The sequence below is a fragment of the Nothoprocta perdicaria genome, unplaced genomic scaffold, assembly GCF_003342845.1.
Source record: "Nothoprocta perdicaria isolate Ctin4 unplaced genomic scaffold, notPer1 scaffold_7, whole genome shotgun sequence".
NCBI classification, from domain to species: Eukaryota; Metazoa; Chordata; class Aves; order Tinamiformes; family Tinamidae; genus Nothoprocta; species Nothoprocta perdicaria.
In genome coordinates, this window is record NW_020455976.1 from 3,339,735 (window position 1) to 3,358,506 (window position 18,772).

An 18,772-nucleotide genomic window follows, 5' to 3' on the forward strand; every position below is an offset into this window, starting at 1 on the left:
TTTGTTTAGATAAACCCCCAARCCCAGATTAGCAGGGTATGGTTGGTGACATACCTGTTGACAGCAAGGGACTCTCTCCTGTCCCACGATCATTCTACACAGCTTCACAGCTTGGGGCTTGCACCCTCTGGTCTAYGTTTTTCTGGGGTAGTTGCCCTGTCTGTATGTTCCTTTGTTATTCCACCAGGAAAGGTGCTCCTTAAAGCGGGTCTGAGATGAGAGATATTGTCAATGAGCATGGTAATACTGGTCGTGTTGCCATTAGCATACACTGAAGTGGTTTTATCCTATCTAGAGTCATTTCTTATTGGGCTAAATCTGTCCTAGCTAAGAAGTCAGTACAGTATGTTTTGAATTAATTCAGAAAGYTTCAGCATGACAAAGAGTGGAAGCAGCTCTTGCTGCTTTGTTCTGATATGTGTACAGCTGAGCCAGGCTCTGAAATTAGCTATCTAAAAGCCAAAAGGGGATGTGACCAGTCTGGGTCTCTCCTTTTGTACTGAGCACTGATCTGAAGGACCTGACTAGATGGGTATCRAATGCACTACTGCAGATTTTGGTCCAGAATACGTCCTCTGCATATAGGAAAAGGTTATATATTTTTCCTATTGCTTCATCTGAACCAGTATTGTTTCCTATCACTAGTGTCTTATGGCCAGGATTATATTAAAAGTATTCTTCAAACCAGACCCAGGAGCCRTCTACTTAATAAGCCCATGCCTACATACACATTTTTCATATTCATTTCTACTCTGTCTACAAAATTGTCACAGCTTCTTTTATTATATCCTTTCCCCCTCTTGCCAGGTCCTTGGAGCTTGCCTCTATGATGCTGAACACAAAGGAAAGGTGTCCATACCAAATCCACAACTCATGCCTAACAAATCTCTTCCAGCCTCCCTTTCAACCTTGAAATCCATAAGCTGAGATAAGCATAACAGGGAAAACCCAGCTGATTACAGGATGGGATCTGTGTCATGGAGCAGTGCATTTGAATTTTGATGCCATCTACAGTCTATGGGAAGAGTAGTTTAGGCAGGGGCAGGGAGCAGAGCCAGCAACCCTGCTTGATTGTAGTTCAAATTAAAAAGAAGGAGAGTAAGAAAAGGCAACTCACTGATGGCACAGCAGGATCTGGATTGCAGTCAGTGCTTAGGGACTCAAAAGAAGTTTTCTCCTTTATTTCTCTTGCTTTCATAGGGAAATTTGTAAATCGTCTGTCTCTTTTCCTCTTTTACTTTTTTCATTGGAATATATTAACCACACAAAAAATAACCTCGTAAGCACAGAAATTATATTAGTGAAAAATTTGATAATGGGAAACAATGCTCTTTTTCTATTTTCTAAATCTTCCAGTAAGGATGTTATAATAATATTTCCTGCTGCGTGGCTGTCAGAATATTTGGGCTTCATTCATATAAATTCTTAAAATCTGGAACTGTTATTATAGATGAATTTCTAGCTTTTTTTGTACATTCATTTGAAATGACAAAGAAGTTGATTAATTTCAAATGCGCTCTATCACTGTGCGTTTTCTGCTATTACTTGCGTTGAGGTGTTGCCCCTGTCAATAAGAAGCTGTAGTTTTATTTGTGGCTTTCAAAGTCTGRTCACTTGTGTCCCTACTTTCATCTCCTCCTTGGAAATCCAGCTGCACCTGATTGGAAAGCTGTTCCTTACTGAGAAAATCATGGCTGGCCAAGGGAAAGGACACTGTGACTTGATCGAAAACTGAGTGCCCCGCAGCACTCGTGGAATGTTTCTGGATAGATGAGCCTTTGCCAGGATAGCTGATGTTATTTTATAAATGCATTCTTTTGCTGTGATTTAGCTTTATTTTGCAAAAGTGTGAGCTTTCAACATGTGGATTTTCTTAGTATTTGCAGTGATAATGCTTTGATGATGTGTACCACTAATACTATTGCTGCTTGGTCCAAGCTAGCATGTTACTTTCCCYAAAATCCTATAGCTGGGAGAATATACGGCTCAGAGAGACCTGTGTTCAATTTTAGTCTGATCTTGGAGAGGGCTCCGAGGTGTGCTCAGTTTTCATTGATCTCTTTGATGATCCCAGTTATAGCAGAGCTTCTGCTATATATATATTGCAACAGATTTGTGCTTCAGTTTCAAATTACATTCAGAGTCTCTCTCATCCTGTTTTTCAGCCAGCTCCAGCMTCTCCTGTATACTGTCTTACTTAGCATGGATCTCCTGTTGTGCTGGGCTTGCCTAGGATAATATGTCATTTTCATCCTAAAAATCAACTTCTAATTTAGCTAAATGAGTAATGGACTCATATCAATAATTGCTTCTGATGAGTGAGCTCAAAAGAATTAAGAAAAGTTTATAAGATTGTTTATGACCCAGTGCTTGCTCCAGTCTGCTTTCACCAGTTCGAATGGAGGCTGCCGTCTTTGCAGATTGCTCACTACCAATATCCCACGTATACTGAGACAGGTGCTTCTTTTACAAATCATTAAGTAGAAAGTGCAGCTAGAAAGTTCTGCACTAAAGAAAGTGAGGCAACTAAGCTCATTTTGAGTCAACCAAATGCATCCATGGCTTTATTCGTTTGAGCACTTCCCTTGGCATTAGCCACTTTACTTCCTAGAGTGGTTATTTGTTGTCCTAAGTGATACCTGGTTTGCCCGTTAGACTTACCTGTAGCCTGTTGTGCTAGGTGCTAGAGGCATGGAAGATCTTTCAAAACAGGTTGTGCAGAAGACCAGGAAAGAGCTAGAGAATCTCAGGATGTGATAGGAAATGGGAAACAAAATATCACAGCTTACTAACATTTGACTGTATCAAGCTCTAAGACTGTGTGTTGGTTTCTGCAGTTGAGATTCATRAAAACATGTAAACATATCCCCAGATGAATTCATGTCTTTCTTTTCTCTCCAATGCCTAGAGTTTTTGGCCACTTCAGTCTCCGTTCGGAATGGCAGCTGGTCAAGGTGGACTACAAGTCTCTCTTCGGCCGGAGGTGTAACAGAGACGACTACCAAACCTGGCACCTGCATAATCAGGTACCCTCACTGTGTAGGGAGGGGATGGAGGCCTCCTTTTCCCAAACTCTGTGTTGCAAGTTTGGAGCATAGTTGTGGGTTTTGGCATCCATTAAGTCACTGTTCTAACCTGATGATACTGTATTTCCCTTAAAGCACATGCATTAAAGAAACCCTACAATTTCCATCGTCTACAGGTGAATTAGGGACTTGCTAATTTCTCTTTGTATGAAAATATTCCTTTGCACCAGCTCTATCTTTTCACTGTCAATGCTCAGGGCAATGTAAAGCCTCATCTTGTGACTGAATTGTAGGAGACATTGAGCTCTTTGTAGCTCTGTCAATGACTCAGGAAAATAATTTTATTTCACTCTGACTGTATTTCTTCTACTCAAAAAAAAAAGTAGAAACACAACAGAATAAAAATGTTTATACACCTTGCAGGCATCTSTAAAACTCTGGAGAACTGTTGAATAAAAGACACGTAAGAAGGAAGAAAAAAAAAATTATTCAAGAGTATATGCTTTCCTTTTCATAAACCCGGCTTAATTTCATGCTGGATAGATTTAGGTCCTGAAGCCACTGGAACCTAGGGAGCTTGGTACTCTTACAGATTGCTTAGGGCTTACTGGCCAGGTATGATCTCCCACTCCCAGCAGGGATATTGCGCTGGAGCCAGAGCTATCGGCACTGTGACTTTCTGGAATGAATCTGTGAATTAGAAGTAAACATTAATTTGGCAAGGACATATCAGATGGGTGAAGTCATAAAAGAGAACCAACGAAAATAATTTAAATGMAAGAAAAGAAAGAATATGTCAGAAAACAGACAACCATCTTGGGAATCAGTAGCAATGATAAATAGAAGTACTTTAGTTAGGCATTGTCCTTTTTTTCTTGCCTTTATGCAGCCAAGTTATTTCCACCTCAGATAAAGTTCTGTTTATAACAGTTTGCCTAAACATCAAATGTTTCTTTTGAATTACTCGCATTAGTGCTCTTTAGTGTGCAAAAACCCCAGTGTAAAACTCCATCAGAATTACTGGAGGGCTGTAACAAAGCCAGATTTTAGAAAAAGAAAACCAGGACTGCTAGATTCTAACCTAAGATGTTCTCAGTTTGGAGTTTTGGGGCTTATGTGGTTCCTCCCATAGTGGATGACCTTTGGCATGTGGGAGAAATCCTGACATATCCCTTGTGTTTTGAGGATAATCTTTAAGACTGGATATGTCAGTGGATGCCMTCTGAAGGACGGCGTAACCGGGTGCCTGTTATGGTTTGGGCCCCTTGGCACTTTGGGCCTGTGGTAGCTGGCATTGCTCTTCACTAGGGAGCATCCTCTGCTCAGCTGCTCTCAAGATGGCTTTTGCAGTGGTGATGGGAGGTGTGATTGAACTGTGTTTAAGGACAAGTTTGCAAAGCTGAAAATGGAGCTAGAGTCTTAAATCCCAAATCTTCCAGTGGTAATTAGACGCTTTAATTGCCTTTTGTGTCTTTGAACAATATAGTCTGTTTAGGGACCAGCTATGACCGCAACTCTCTGTTTTTCTTTTTCCTCTTTTTCTTTGGCTGCTGAAGGGGGAGCCCTGTGTCATGGGAGAGAGGAAGATTTATAAAAAACGCAAGCCCGGAGCCCAGTGTTCCCTAAGTTGGGACTATTCCCAAACTGTAGTGTCAGAACCGTGTGTCTGTGGCCAAGGGGACTTTGAGTGGTGAGTATGTGACTCTGCTAAATATTAAAGTGACTCTTTTGTGGCTTTAGCAGTGGCTGAGTTACCTGTCTGGGCGGAACACCTTGCAGGGAAAGTGGGTCTTATGCTTCCTGGCTTAAGGGGACCGTGTAGAACAGGTTTGCTGCACACACCATGCAGGTGTGGAACACCTTCATGCAAGGGAGATGTTCACTTCATCTGTGAGGTATTCATCTCGCTGGAAATCCAAACCTGTAATTCAAAGGCAGGAAATTGCAAGTGTTAATTGACCTTGTTATGACTGTCATTTTGAAAGTATGACAASCAGGCCCTTCTCTTTGATCATGCCTTACAAGAGGACGAAGGAATCTTTCATCACCTCCAAGGTCGCTGAGAGCCTAAGSAGCAAGCCAGAGCTAAGCCGCACTTTTTTAAAAAAATCTTACTTTCATAATTTCTCTGAATTCCTGGGAACTATTTGTTGCTTTTTAGCACTGTGTTTTTGTGAAATGCACTGAAATTGCTCTGTGACGTGATTATGCAGCCCACCCTTGTCTGATGTAGCCACTTGTTTTGCATAAATATTGATGTCTTTATCTTAATAGGAGTAGAATTTCCAAACTGTTTTAAGGTCCCTTTGGAAAGCAGCTTAAAAAATCGGGAAAGAGCGAACCAGTTTGATACTGTTCTTACATTCAGAGGCAGGAGTTCTGGGGAAAAAGCACTGTCCAGGATCTCTACGCGAGGAATTCTTAGAGTAAACCAGTGGTAGACTACTCAAAGAACTGAGACTGCCAGTCCCTGTCAAGACTGTCAAGACAGTCCTTGTGCTGTTTGGACTTAAATGTTCAAAATGTCATTGAAATAGAGTTGAAAATACTCTTAAGAACAAATTGGCTGAGAAAATACTTTTGTTTTTATAGTAAATTATCGGGATCATCAGCTTATGCCATATCAGTGTACTTTCATAAAGTACACTTTTATATATATACTTCATTTATACTCTCTTCTTTCCTAAAGTGGTGTCAGGTAGGAGATTGACACACTTAGTAGGACTTAGGCCAGCTGAGACCCACAATTCTTTTCTAAAACAGACACATAAAACTACAGCAAAAACAAATAATTAAATAGACGAAAGTGTTTTCTTCAACATTGGAGTAGTTTTGCTCTAAGAGAGATTTGGGGATATAGAGCAGAGATTTTCATCTTATCTGGATGGATGTTTAATTTGTTTCTAATGCCAGAGTTACATCTGAGACTTCTTAGCTGGACTCATGAGATCTGTCCTCGTTCTTATCCTGGGGACTTGCAGGATGAACAAACTTTTCTGCCTTGCAGTAACTGCCTATAACATCGGCATGCCTCTGAGCTGAACCAAATACTCATCTCCCGAGATGCCTCTGAATCTGCTCTTTTCTTTGCCACTTTCTACCTCACCAGCTTTCTCATTTCACAGTCCACCCTGTTGTCTCTTCTAAGTCTTAAGTGGAAAACTGCAGTAGCTAAATTGGCTTTAAGTACAGTGTTGCCTTGAAAAGACACTGCATCAAAATACACCTTTACAGTCAATTGACCTGTTCCTTGCAAACATTGAGTATGGTTRTTGGTTAGTCTTCTAACTAAAATGAGAGATTATTGCTTCTAGCCCTTCAGAGGAAATACAATTACAGGACACTAACATGGGTTTTGTTTCAGACTCTGTACTGCCAACAGAATTGTTAACGGGATTCCAATTGCAAAATTGTTACCACCTTTTATTTAAGGAAGCTTTTTAGTCCTAGTTTGCACCAGGTTGAAGGTGTGAGGCCATAACAGTTTGAAAATACCCCTCGTAATGCTGCAAAAYTGGATGCCAATGTTAAGTTACATTAAAAGAAACTAATTTTTGAGGATGGAGGGTACACTTATATGCTCTGACTTCTGCTGTCTAAAGTGTGAGACATCTTTAATGAGTGACAAGATACAGATTGTTCTAGGACATGGTTTATCTGCCTCCTTTTGTGTTTCTGTATGAGGAGGTGTGGGGCTGACACCTTTTCTGTCTACTAAATAGCAGAAGGGTCTAGACCAGGAATTCTTGGAGATACATCTCCACTGTAGGTATGTGCAGTTGGAGAGGCATCTCCTGTGCTTTCACTTAGTCCTTTTGAAACAGATGTCCACTCAGACATTTTAAGTTGGGTTCACACCATTGGCATTTGTGCCTGGAAATTCTGACTGCTCTGTCTCTTGTGAGCTGAGTGGGTCCAGTAGAGAGTTAGAGAATGGATGAGGAGTGACAAATGGGGTCCTGTAAACACAAATGCATGACCTAGGGCACCTTCTGGGCTAAGCAGAGCCCTTCCTACCTTTAGCACGCTTGGATGAAACCAACTTCATGACTTGCTTCATGGCTGGTGGCGGAGTGGACTGCTTGGCAGGTCCACTCCTTGCTGTGAGATAGGAGACTGATCTGAATGATCCAGGACCCCGCAAGCCAAAACCAGGGGTAACTACAAGGGGTAACCCTTGTAGTCATCACAGAGCAAACTCTGGCCTTTTTTTTCTGACAGAGAGAATGGCAGAAGAAACTCAGAAGTGATATTAAAATGCTCACTGATGTTTCTCTTCCCTCCTCCTGCTTCTTTATTTACTCTGTCTTCCCTGGGAAAGACAGAGCAGCAGCTGGACTTGATTATTTCCTTAACTTATGCAAACCCGAGGGCTTATGAGAAAGAAGGTGGGCAGCATGTGAGGTTTTAATATACATTTACCAGAAGTTAATGAACAAGCACAGAACCTTGAGGCATACAGCAGTGTTGTCTTTAATTTTATTAAATATTTATGCGGCTCTTTTCTTCTTTGGGGCAAAGTACAGCTCCTCCTGAATATTTTTAATTACCAAGTCACTGCTAGGCATTTTTGACTGTGCAGGTTGGACCCAYTGAGAATGAGTAAATTGAATGTTGAGAGAAAAAGCATTAGGGAATCTCTGAATCTTTTAAAGTAACAGAATTTTTGCCCTCCAAAAGAAGTAACAGTAGCAGCTTGGGTCACTGGGGACACAGCACAATTTTGTCTTACCAAAGCTCTTCTTGGAGACTTCTGYTGGCAATTCAGATTCTGAAGGGGTGAAAGATAAAACATAGAGTATCTTAAAGGGCACAGAGAGCTTTCAATGCAATGGCTTCTGTGATGTCTTTGTTTCCACAGAGATTCCATGTGTTGGCATTTGTTAACTTGCTTTAGGCATAAATCCAGAATCCCTTTTTGTTCCTCCCTTGAATCCAGCCTGCCAATAAGGGATATATGTAAGAACCTAATTCAGAGCTTATTAAAACGTAAAGAACATTTTGGATTAATCCCATTGCTTCATCATTGTATTGGCATGCAAGGGCAGCTATAAAAAAAAAAGCTGTGTGTGCTTCCATTCTTTGGTGTTCTCAAAAAACACCATCATTCTGGATTGCCTTCCCAAATGACACAACATCACAAAATCCTTAGGCTACCAAGCTACCAGTGTTGTTTTAGATGGTTGTTGGAAAAGCATTGGCTGTGTTTTTTTSACTGGCTAGTTGTAGCTTGGTCAGAAGAGGAAGACCATTAATGTATTTACCTTGACTAGCTGCTCAAAAGTGCTCCTAGTGTTTTATATTCCTAACTACTTTCTTGGGGAAAAAAAGTGTCATCTTGGAATTAATCTGGTGTATTTTGAAAACAAAKACTGAAATAAGCAGCAAAACCAAGAGAACACAAGAAAATAAATTAATATGGATTAGTAAGAAAAAAATAGCCAAGGATAATCTTCTTTCTGAATTCCTGCCTCTATTTTGTTTGTTTCTGAACTCCTGCCTCTTGTTTTGGAATGAAGTCTGCTAGTGCTTTGGTTGGTGGTCTTAGTATTGTCAGGTCTCACTTGTCTTCTAAGAAAGTATTTCTGCCCTTCAAACTGATGAAACATTTTATCATGGATGACCCTAATCCATGATGTCGTGTTGTACAGCAGAGCACCACCAGCAAACACACATGTTGGGGAACAGAAGTGTTACCTAAAATTCCGAGCTAACTCTAAGGAATGGGTACTAGCATGCACTTATCATCTATTGTCTCCATAGTGACTATGGCTATGAAAGACACAGCAACAACCAGTGTGTCCCAGCTTTCTGGTTCAACCCATCCTCCCTGTCCAAGGACTGCAGCATTGGTCAAAGCTACTTGAACAGTACTGGGTAAGTGAACCTAAATCTCTCTCTATTTTTGGTGATCTTGCAGTAGGCAAGAGAGCCTGGATGGTGCTTATTCTCTGCATCCCACCTGACTCTTTTCCAGGCTTATTTGGGAGGTAATATTTGCAGCAGCTTCTGTGTGGAACATTGCCTCATTCTTCAGAGACAGGGAGAAGTACATTAACATAAGTGACAGGTAGATATTGTATTGCTATCAAGTGATGTATGATCCCTGGAGCCCAGACTTGGAGCTCCCCTTTGCTGCAAAATTAAAACACGAATCAAGAAGGTCTATCTGAGTGACATCTGAACATTTAAAAGGACAGGCTTGAGGTATTTCACATCATTTTCSATGCAACCTCTTCCCATCTTACAGCTCTTATTTATAACAGCTTTTGGGGAGGCTCAAATGTACAATTTTTTTCCTCATAAAWTTTTTTCCCCTTTCATTCTCACTTTGTGTATACAGTACCGTGAGTTTCAGAAACGCTGCATGTGCTGGTTTTTCATGGTTTCATCTGGAACAGATGGCAAGTGTTGGTTTATTAGGGTAGTGTTGTTCTGCAAACGCTATTCCGTTATGGTGGGGTCCTCTGAAATGCTGGTTCCACATGCTGCTGTGGAGCTGCCATGGTCCTTCCCTGACACTGTGTCCTCTAATGCCTTTGTAGGGCTGCTTCTGAGCAGGTCCTGCAAGCTGGTTTCTAATGACAGGGTAGTTCATGGAGGATGATTAAAGGTGGCTGAAGAAAGTGTGGCCACCTTGAGTTTGAAGTCACTTTACCTCAGAGATGCTCTTTCAGCTGAAAGTTTGCTACGAATGTGGGATGCGAGTGCAGGAGCCCTGGCCCATATGYCTGCCTGTAGGCTTCGTGACAGGCAGCAAGAACAAAATAGCTGGGCCCTTGCTCTTTTTCCATCCTTTTTGACCAGTGAAAATATTTTAAAAGGAGAGGATCCCCCTAAACAATACTGCAAATTGCCAAGTATCTTGCAAATTAGCTAATTCCTTTGCCTCCAAGCAGAGCTAAGCAAAATACAAAAAAAAAAAAAAAAAAAACACCTCACATTCCTTGAATCATTTTAAAATTGGAGTGGGCAAAGCCCTTACCAGATCATTCCAAGTGCTTTCTAGCAGAATAGAGGCAGACACAATTTAATAAAAAGCATAATAAAAAGCTGGTACACAAGGGGCAATCCTGCAGGCGCCGGGAGTTCGGGGCAGCACTCTGGCTTTTAGCAGCACAGAGTAATTCACCTCCACAATGAGTGTTGGTTCTCAGTGGTGCCACTGAGACTCTCTGGAGAAGATTGGATTGTGATTTGTTTGGGTTTCTCTAGTTTAATAAGGCATTAGGTTTCTTTGACACTTTCAGTGCCGGTCCAGTCAGTCTTTAAAAAAAAGGCATATGTTAATATGGAAAAACAAAGAAAATTTTCCACTCTCCTCCTGAATCCTCTTTTTGTTGCAACTTTCCAGGTACCGAAAGATTGTATCTAACAATTGCACAGATGGTTTGAGAGAGAAGTACATGGCCAAGATGGAGAAATGCCCTGGAAAAGCACCTCGGGGACTACGCATCCTCACTAGTGATGGAAAATTGGTCACGGAGCAGGGACACAATGCCACCTTCATCATCCTCATGGAAGAGGTGTGTCACTGTGCTCAGAGAAGCTTTGCAGCGTGACATTACTGGCACCCTTTTCCTTTTAGCTGCTAGGCTAAGGAGAGGAAAATAGTGGTCTGGTAATGAACATAAAATGCCAAACACTTCTGAGACTTAGGAGAGAGACAGGTCAGGAACATAGAAGCCTGCTTCTTCAGGACCCAGTCTCTGACAGTAAACAGGATTGGATCTCCAGGGAAATCATATTAGAAACAGTGCAGGTGTAGTGTCTCTTCGCTTCCTAATCCTAGAGTAGACTCTGTTGGCAGTTTGGACCTGCAAGAATACAAGAAAATAGTATAAGTCTACCTCAGAATTTTTTTCTGATGATATATATATATATATTTTAAACACACCTCTATTAATTTAAAATCTTCTACAGAAACTTAATGCTTTGCCAGGACAGCTCTAATCTGACAGGGCCTCTTTACACACTTCCTCAGAGGTTCACACATGCTCTGCTTTTATACAAAGGGGATTTCCTGCCTACCTGGCTGATTCTTTTATTCTCCAGACTTGACATGATAAGACGATTTGTGTAGACGCTAGTGAGTGGGAGTTCAAAAAAGAGCAGACATAATCTAAAAATTAGGAATCTAGTRGTAATTTATTAGGGAACTCAAGTGGAACTGCTGCATATAAAGAATGATAAACAGATGGGGAATAAAGAATCAGTCAAGGTAGCTGAAGAGCAGAGTCTTTACAAGACTTCAGAGATTGAAGAGGCAGCTGAATAAATAGATGAGAATCTTTAGCTCTATGTCCTGTGTCTAAGGATAGTTAGAAAACTATTTAATTAAAACAGTTCTTTTCTGAAGAAAAAGGATGTTTAAGTACACATCTTCATGAGTGAACAGTATATTCCGCAGAGAATTTTTGTGCTGAATTTGTTTCTTGAAAGCAATTTGAAGAGGAGGAAAAAAAAGGCAGTGAGATTTGAGGCAAAAATATTCCAGTCTTTCAGTGTAAACTGTGAATGTCTGCAGGCAGAGTCAGGAAAACAAATGAATTTTCATCCCAATGTTTTCTGAAAGGTAGAGAAAATCATTCTCCAAGAAGACCTAATTATTAGATACCCTGCYGTCATGCAAATTGATTCCTGATTCCCTCCACTTTCTCTGGTTGGTCTCTTTCTTGGTGCTTTCTATTGCACCTATGTCTATACTCAGGAGCTGAACTGTAGACTGAGCCTTCTTATAGGTAAATCTGCAGCCCATGTTCAGCCTCTTGACTCCCCCAGACCAGCCTAAATGATGTTCGTGTGGCAGCAGTGGTTACTGAACCTTTCTGTCCCAGATCTACTGTTTGTACTGCCTCACAGCTTCCCTCTTTCAGTAATTACACAGTGATGATAAAGCTCAGTCATAGGGTGATAACTACAAGTGAGCGGAGAAGACAAGCAGTGATATTCAAAGAACAAGCCCAAGTAGCTGTTAGAGCTCTGCAAATCCATTAGCAGATTGCAAAACCATATTTGTTAAAAGAGATACCCACATCCCCACCATATCTTCATGCAATTTGACAGCTCTGTTAGAGAAACACCTTTGATGTCAGCAGCAATGGGGTTCTGTGCCTGTGAAATATCATGGGAAGAAAAGTTCACTCCAGAACCTCTTCTCCACCAGCAGTTGCTTTGTTTCTGATCCTTCGGTGTTCACTTTCTCTGAACTAAAATTTCTCTTACCTCTGGCTTTATGTGGATTGTTTGAAGTTATATGACTGAAATATATTGCGTGAGTACACACACACACACAGAAACAAATGTGTATTGGAGGCAGAGACTTGGTTCTTAACTAGTACACTCAGGCTAGCACACTTTTAACATTTTATTTCCTAGTGGGGAAATAAATTTATTTCCCTTGTGGGGAGAGGTGGGGAAAGAAGGGGGGAAAAAAAAGAGAGAATTAGTGTGCAAAGGCTGGGTTTTCACTAAAAAACATCTTTCCTAACTGGCGGGAAAGATCACATGCAACTGCTTACCCATGAGAAGCCTGTTCCTGATTCTCTAATTCAAATCTTCTCATTTCAAAAGGAATCAGATTGGGGAAGCAAGAAGGAAAAAGAAAAGAARATGTAAGGCAGAGAGGGAAGCTGACATGGCAGGTGCAAAAGTTTTCGACTGAAGGTCACCAGTGATGAATGCAGCACAGATCAAATTTTTATCTTCTGTTCAGTGTCTTCCACATGATATGAGCTTGTGGTCTTAATACTTCCCCTTGAGAAGTAGTTCTGAAGGATTTAACAAGCTGTAAGAGCCTTTCTACTAGATAACTCAGTATCCCAGGGGTGTAATTTTGTCCCTGCTAGAGAATTTCATAGAGTGACTCAAAAAGCTCTGTCAGAAGGATCTTATTGGCTACTCAGTGTTACCTATGGGTTTTGATGTCACTTCCACTCTAGTTCTGTATGTTTTAGTTTTGGTTTCTTATGTATTTTTAATGTCCTAATAGGACAGAGATGAAAATGAAGCCCTAATAAAGTTAAATAGGAAAACTCCTCTGGCCCCTGTGGAGTGGGAAGGAGAGAGAAATAACACTGAGGTCCCTGACACTTGTGGATGACTCTTTCTCTGCGAGAGCCTTTGACAGATGATGGCACCTTTGGTCTTAGTTGCTGGTCATTTGTGTTAGAGTAGACGGTGAGCTGTTTTATCTTGAYTCAAGGTCCTTATTTCCTGTGATATGCCTTTCTCTTGACTGTCCTGGGATGATAAGAAGTCATGATATGAAATGGTGTATGCAGAAAGCTAACGAGATTTAATCTGATGTTTAGTTTTAATTCAGTTTAGTGAAATCATTGCAGTGGGCTTTAGTTCTGTCTAAATTAGCCTTGTTTTGTGTTACTTTTAATCAGTTAATCAGTTTTGTCAGCTGAGGATAAGCATAAAGTAAGGCTCCCAGGAACTGAAATAACAGACAGTCCTCCTGCTCAACTATAGTGGTTTAAAGCGTGACTTAAATTAAAACAGTGCAGTTGCTGCCTCTAGACAATACCTGCAATTCTAGAATCTCTTGTCTTTTTTTTCCTCCTTCATTTAATAGCTGTCATAGAGAGTAATCCTAAAAGAAGTTTTCTCGTCATCTGCTCCATTCTCCTGTGTATCACCAGGCCCTATCTCTGTCTTGACTGGCATTAGACAAAAGCTGTCAGTCCTYTGTGTGGAATTCAGCCCACATAAATTCAGCCGTCCAAAAGTTACATGTCTGGCTGAAATTAGTCATCTAGACTCCCTCTGTCATCAGGGTAGAGAGATAGACACTTGCAGAGGATAATTCATGTCACCTGTCTCAGACACTTGTTTTAGGATGGGATATATTGGTCTTTGCAGGTCTCTGTCTCTTTCCACTGTCTGCTCAGGAAGCCTGGAAAACTAGTTAAACTTACCGTGCCTCAGTACCTGGGTACCGTTTCTTTGAAATATCTTGCAGGGCCACATCAACAATTGTTCAGTCTCCAGAGTGTCCCTAGTGATCCCATATGCATCTCCAGAGTGTCCCTAATGATTCCATACACATCTGGGAATCTCAAATAGACATATACCCTGTTACAAAAGCGGTGTCTCCCATCTCAGCTGCCTTTAATGGACACCATGGGTTGCGCAAAGACCCGGCCACATCACTGACCCTTAGCCACCAAGTGTGTATTGCAGCAGGTGATTCAAACACGGTCCCCTTGGTATATCCATGGCACTCTGTCCAGCCAATATCACTGAACCCAATATCGTGGAACAGTATCTCATTACAGTTGTAAATTTTGAATTGAAGCATTGCTGGTATAAAATTACCTGGTGTTGATTTGAGTCTGGCCCTGTTGGGGATTGACAGAGCAAGCTGGGCTTTTTTCGGGGTAAAGCTCTGGGTTTGTGTTCCTGCTAATGAAATGGAGCTGAGAAGGGGAATAAATCATTCCTACTAGACCAGTTTCCTAATTCTACCTTTCTGCGGCAGGGTGATCTCCAGAGGACAAACATTCAGCTTGATTTTGGAGACGGCATCGCAGTATCCTATGCTAATTTCAGTCCTGTTGAGGATGGCATTCGGCATGTTTACAAGAGTGCTGGAATCTTTCAGGTGACAGCATATGCGGAAAACAGCCTGGGCTCTGACACCGCTCTTCTCTTCCTACATGTGGTCTGTAAGTACTCCCAGCTACTGGACTCCGTGAGTGAAATCCCTACTCCACTGAAAATCCCTGTAAATTCAGGGGAGCTGAGGGGTTCATGTGACCTCATCTACATAAACAACTCCCACTCTTCCAAAGTCTTGGACTTTCAGGCTCCCTCTATCCTACTAGATAAAAGTTACTGAATGTCTTGAGAACATGCCTTTTYACACCATTATATTTATAGCCTTCACAGATACAGTGAAGGTCCAAATATGTGTTTTCAATGTTTCATTAATAACAGAGAGATTTCAACTAGTCTGCCAAGTTTTGAGCCACCCRTTCAGAATTTGGGTGATTTCAGTGCTGATTGCATATGGCAAAAATATTATAAAGAGCACAGTTCCTGGGATATGTATATGCTAACTAATGTACTACTTTTCTTATTTCATATGTTTTCATATGTTTGACATGCTCACCCATCTTTCCCCTCCATTTGGAAGGTGAATGCAATTTCCCTCCACTTGGTGCATAATCAGACTGAAGTATAGAGTTCTTAGGGAAATTTCTCTAAGCCATGGGAAACAGCAAAGATTGTGAAATCTAGGACAAGATTAGGATGATCCTGGATTTTTGTCCTGTTTTCAGGCTGTTAGGTCTCCCTCTGTGMTTGTTRCATCTTTTAGGTTGTGTTCCCAGCAGTATTTGTAGGCCATGCATGTCCTTCTGCTTTGCTTGTTGGGATACCTTCTCTCCTGTCTGCCTTTTACTTGATCTTTTCCATGRGAAGGAAGCAAGTCAGAAATTCCCAAAACAAAGATCATTTTTCTTTCTAATTTCAAGCTCCCTCTGTGAAGGAATAAATGTTCCTTGAAGCTTTTACTGTGTTCATAGTTCCCTCAAAGTCAATCATAGCTGCATTTAACAGCCTGTTATTGAGCATTAACTGTTTCTGCCTTCACCTTGGGCCATTAGCTGACAAAAGTGCTGGTTACCTGGTAATAACAACTAACTTCATATGGATTATCTAGATTTATCATAGGAACAGCTGTCTTAGTTTTGGACTGGATGCACTGAGCTAGTTCTGAGCATTTACTTCTATTACATTTTGTTTTACATTGACACTTTTTTTTTTTTTTTTTTTTTTTTTTTAAGTTCTTGTGAAGCAACCCTGTCACTACCTTAAATGCTTTGGCATGACATTATATACATCTTCCAGTTGTTCCTCCTGTTTTGCTTGCGAATGCTGGAATGAGCTACAGTAAAGTTTCACAGAAAACAAAATTTGGCAAAGCTAATTGATCCCCCACCACACACTAAGAATTCTCAAGGTCTGACCAAAGTCAGGAAGATATCAAGGGAACATTTTTTGCCTAACATCAAGAATCTTTACTCTGAAGACCTCGTGAAGAGGAAATGTCAGCACATATTTAATCAAGCCATGAACACTTTGCATGTCATCACATTTTAACTGCCTTTGCTAAAATTTGCCCACAAATTTTGGTGCTCAGTGGATGTATTCGCAAGCTCTTGCTCKTTTGTCTCCTGTCCCTCAAGGCCTTGAGAGCAGCTTGCCCTATGCAATGCACTGCCAGTTCAGAGCCCTCACACTTCATTTAAAAAATCTCCCTGTCTTCTAAACTTAGCGCTGACCCTGTCTGAGATTAGCAGTGTGGAAAATGGGCCCTTCTGCCTCCTCTAGAATTAAGAGTGATAAGGAATGAGTGATCTTGTTTATTAATCTTTTATCTTGCTCTCTTGCTTGTTGACAGAGATTTTTTGCGGTGCTGTAATAGTCTCTGTGCTGGCATAAGGCATTTGATKTATTGAAAGAAAAGATTCTTGCTGATCGCAACTGAGTGGAGAGAATTTAACTCAAAGTCTCTAATAACAAACTGCCTCTTCCCACAGGTCCAGTGGAGCATGTCCATCTGAGTGTCCCCTTTGTTGCCACCAGGAATAAAGATGTCAACATTACTGCRGTGGTCTGGCCCAGCCAGGCAGGCACACTTACCTACTTCTGGTGGTTTGGGAACAGCACAAAGGTAGAGCAACCTTCTGGTTTATTTTTGCTTCCTAAACTTGTTGCACCAGACAGGGAACTCTTTGAGACGCAATGAAAACCTGTCTTTGCTTGTTTTGTATTCCTTGGAGTTTTTCCTTGTCTAAAAAAAGTTTGTCGTTATCTGACCTTTGTGAATTTGTTTCCTCCTATCTCACATTGTTGTTCTTAGGAGTCATTACATTTTACATTTGTTGTTGTCAGCCCTGCAGAGCTTTGAAGACCACTGTTATTACCAGAGTTCACTTGCAACTTAACTAAATTATATACCACTATATATGGGATAATAGTGCCTTTCAACACAGTGTTTAAAAACTGCTGGTGTTCCAATAACCAYGGGCCTTTCCATTATGTACCAGGATGTAGTATATAATGCTTGATTCCGACACAATACTTTAAAGCTGTTGATGTTCAAATAACCAATTGTATCTAGAATTTCAAGCTAGAATTGTTTCTATATCCAAGTTCACAGCCTTGGATATACAGATGTTAGAGATACAGGTGAGACTTCTTTGTACTGAGCTTCCAAGGGACTGGCAAAATATGTTACAAAGAGCTTTTTTTATCAGTAGTTAAAATAAATGAAACTACAAAATGGAGTTCAGAGASAGAAAACAAAGAGTTGCTCATTAGCTTCAGCTATTGCAGGTTAAGGAGTGTGAGAGATAATGCACAGCCACTAGATTCCATTATTGCAGTTGTGAGCTGTGCAGCTGATAATTTTACAATTTAGCATCTGCTCTTATTTGAAAAGGCAGTTTAGATTGTGTTATTGTCTGCATTATTGATTTGCAATTGAAGGTGGGAACTGGATTCATTTTTGCATGAAAATATGGAATTCGAAATAAAAAAAAAAAAGCAGAGACACGRATATTTTATTTTATCTTTGAACAAAGTTGCTTGAGTTGCATCCTCTTCGAAACAGAAAGTAAGCTAGAAAAGAGAGAGCAAACCTGTGCTGTTTCCTGAAGATTTCTACATAATTCTCGTGGTGCTTGGTTCTGGGGTTGTCAATATGATCTGCTTTTAGATACATTAGCTCAAATTTCAGACTTGCCAGCATTGGAGTACAGGCAGATTTGGACGTCTTTGGGATGGATAGTTTGGAAATAACTTGAATTGGAAGAGCATCTGTGTTGAGGTTTGATGTGGGGGCAAATTTGGTAACAGAAGAACCCCCTTGTGTTTCAGCCGATGCTCCAAGGTTAGAGAGACTGGGGGCAGCTGAACTCATCTCTTAATAGGGATACCAAATACTATACCTATAGGCCCTGGTAACTGTAGGCCCAATTCTGGTAGTACCAGATTCACAAACAGTCTGTTGACTGTAGATCTGGTTGCCTTCAAAACAGCGAATCGAGCTCATGGATAGTATGATCAACTATAGGCCCAACTCTGGCAGTATCAAGTTGACGAACAACCTGTTCTCTGTAGGTCCAGTTGCCTTCAAAACAAGTAGTTGAGATCACAAATACCGTGATTTACTCAAATGGAACATTTAGAGAATAGGTTTCAGATGTCAGCACAGGAAATTCCCTACTACAGTGTGGGCTTCTTAGCTAGTGCCTAGTGTACGTACGCAAACCTCTGTAATGCCATAACTTCTATTAGGCACTAGTTTTTCTCTAATTTCCCCCTTCTCGAGCAATTCTCTCACAATCTGGTAACACCTAGGAGTGATTTTACATGTTGCTGAAACAGAGGTGCTATTTAGTAAAGATTTKGCCTTGTGGCCAAATCAAGGATCCAGAGCATCTTTCACTCTGTGCAGCGTTGTCTCAAACCACCTCAGGAAGCATACTTCTATTGTGCCCCTCAGCATTTGACAAAAGTGTGGCAAAGTGTATAAATATGGCAACAGGAACAGCTTTTTTTTTTTTTTTCCCTCTTTCCTCCTCTTCCGGGACACCAATCTGCATGACATCAAAACTCCTCTTGGCCTTCTGGCATGTTCAGTATGCATCTCAGATCCCTGTGTGTGTGCCCACTCCCCGGCACTCTGTGGTGCTCTTAGTGCAGGTGGAAGATGCAGAGACATCTGT

The 18,772-nt window shown here is 41.0% G+C and overlaps 1 protein-coding gene across 1 annotated transcript in view; it reads left to right on the forward strand.

The window, feature by feature from the left end:
- SORCS3 (sortilin related VPS10 domain containing receptor 3) overlaps positions 1–18,772 on the forward strand; it is a 180,121-nt gene that overhangs the window by 147,159 nt on the left and 14,190 nt on the right. The window contains exons 15-20 of the mRNA XM_026050684.1: positions 2,909–3,026; positions 4,583–4,716; positions 8,790–8,903; positions 10,381–10,552; positions 14,515–14,701; positions 16,580–16,713. Coding sequence (XP_025906469.1) covers positions 2,909–3,026; positions 4,583–4,716; positions 8,790–8,903; positions 10,381–10,552; positions 14,515–14,701; positions 16,580–16,713 — 859 coding nt within the window. The remainder of the gene's footprint in view (positions 1–2,908; positions 3,027–4,582; positions 4,717–8,789; positions 8,904–10,380; positions 10,553–14,514; positions 14,702–16,579; positions 16,714–18,772) is intronic.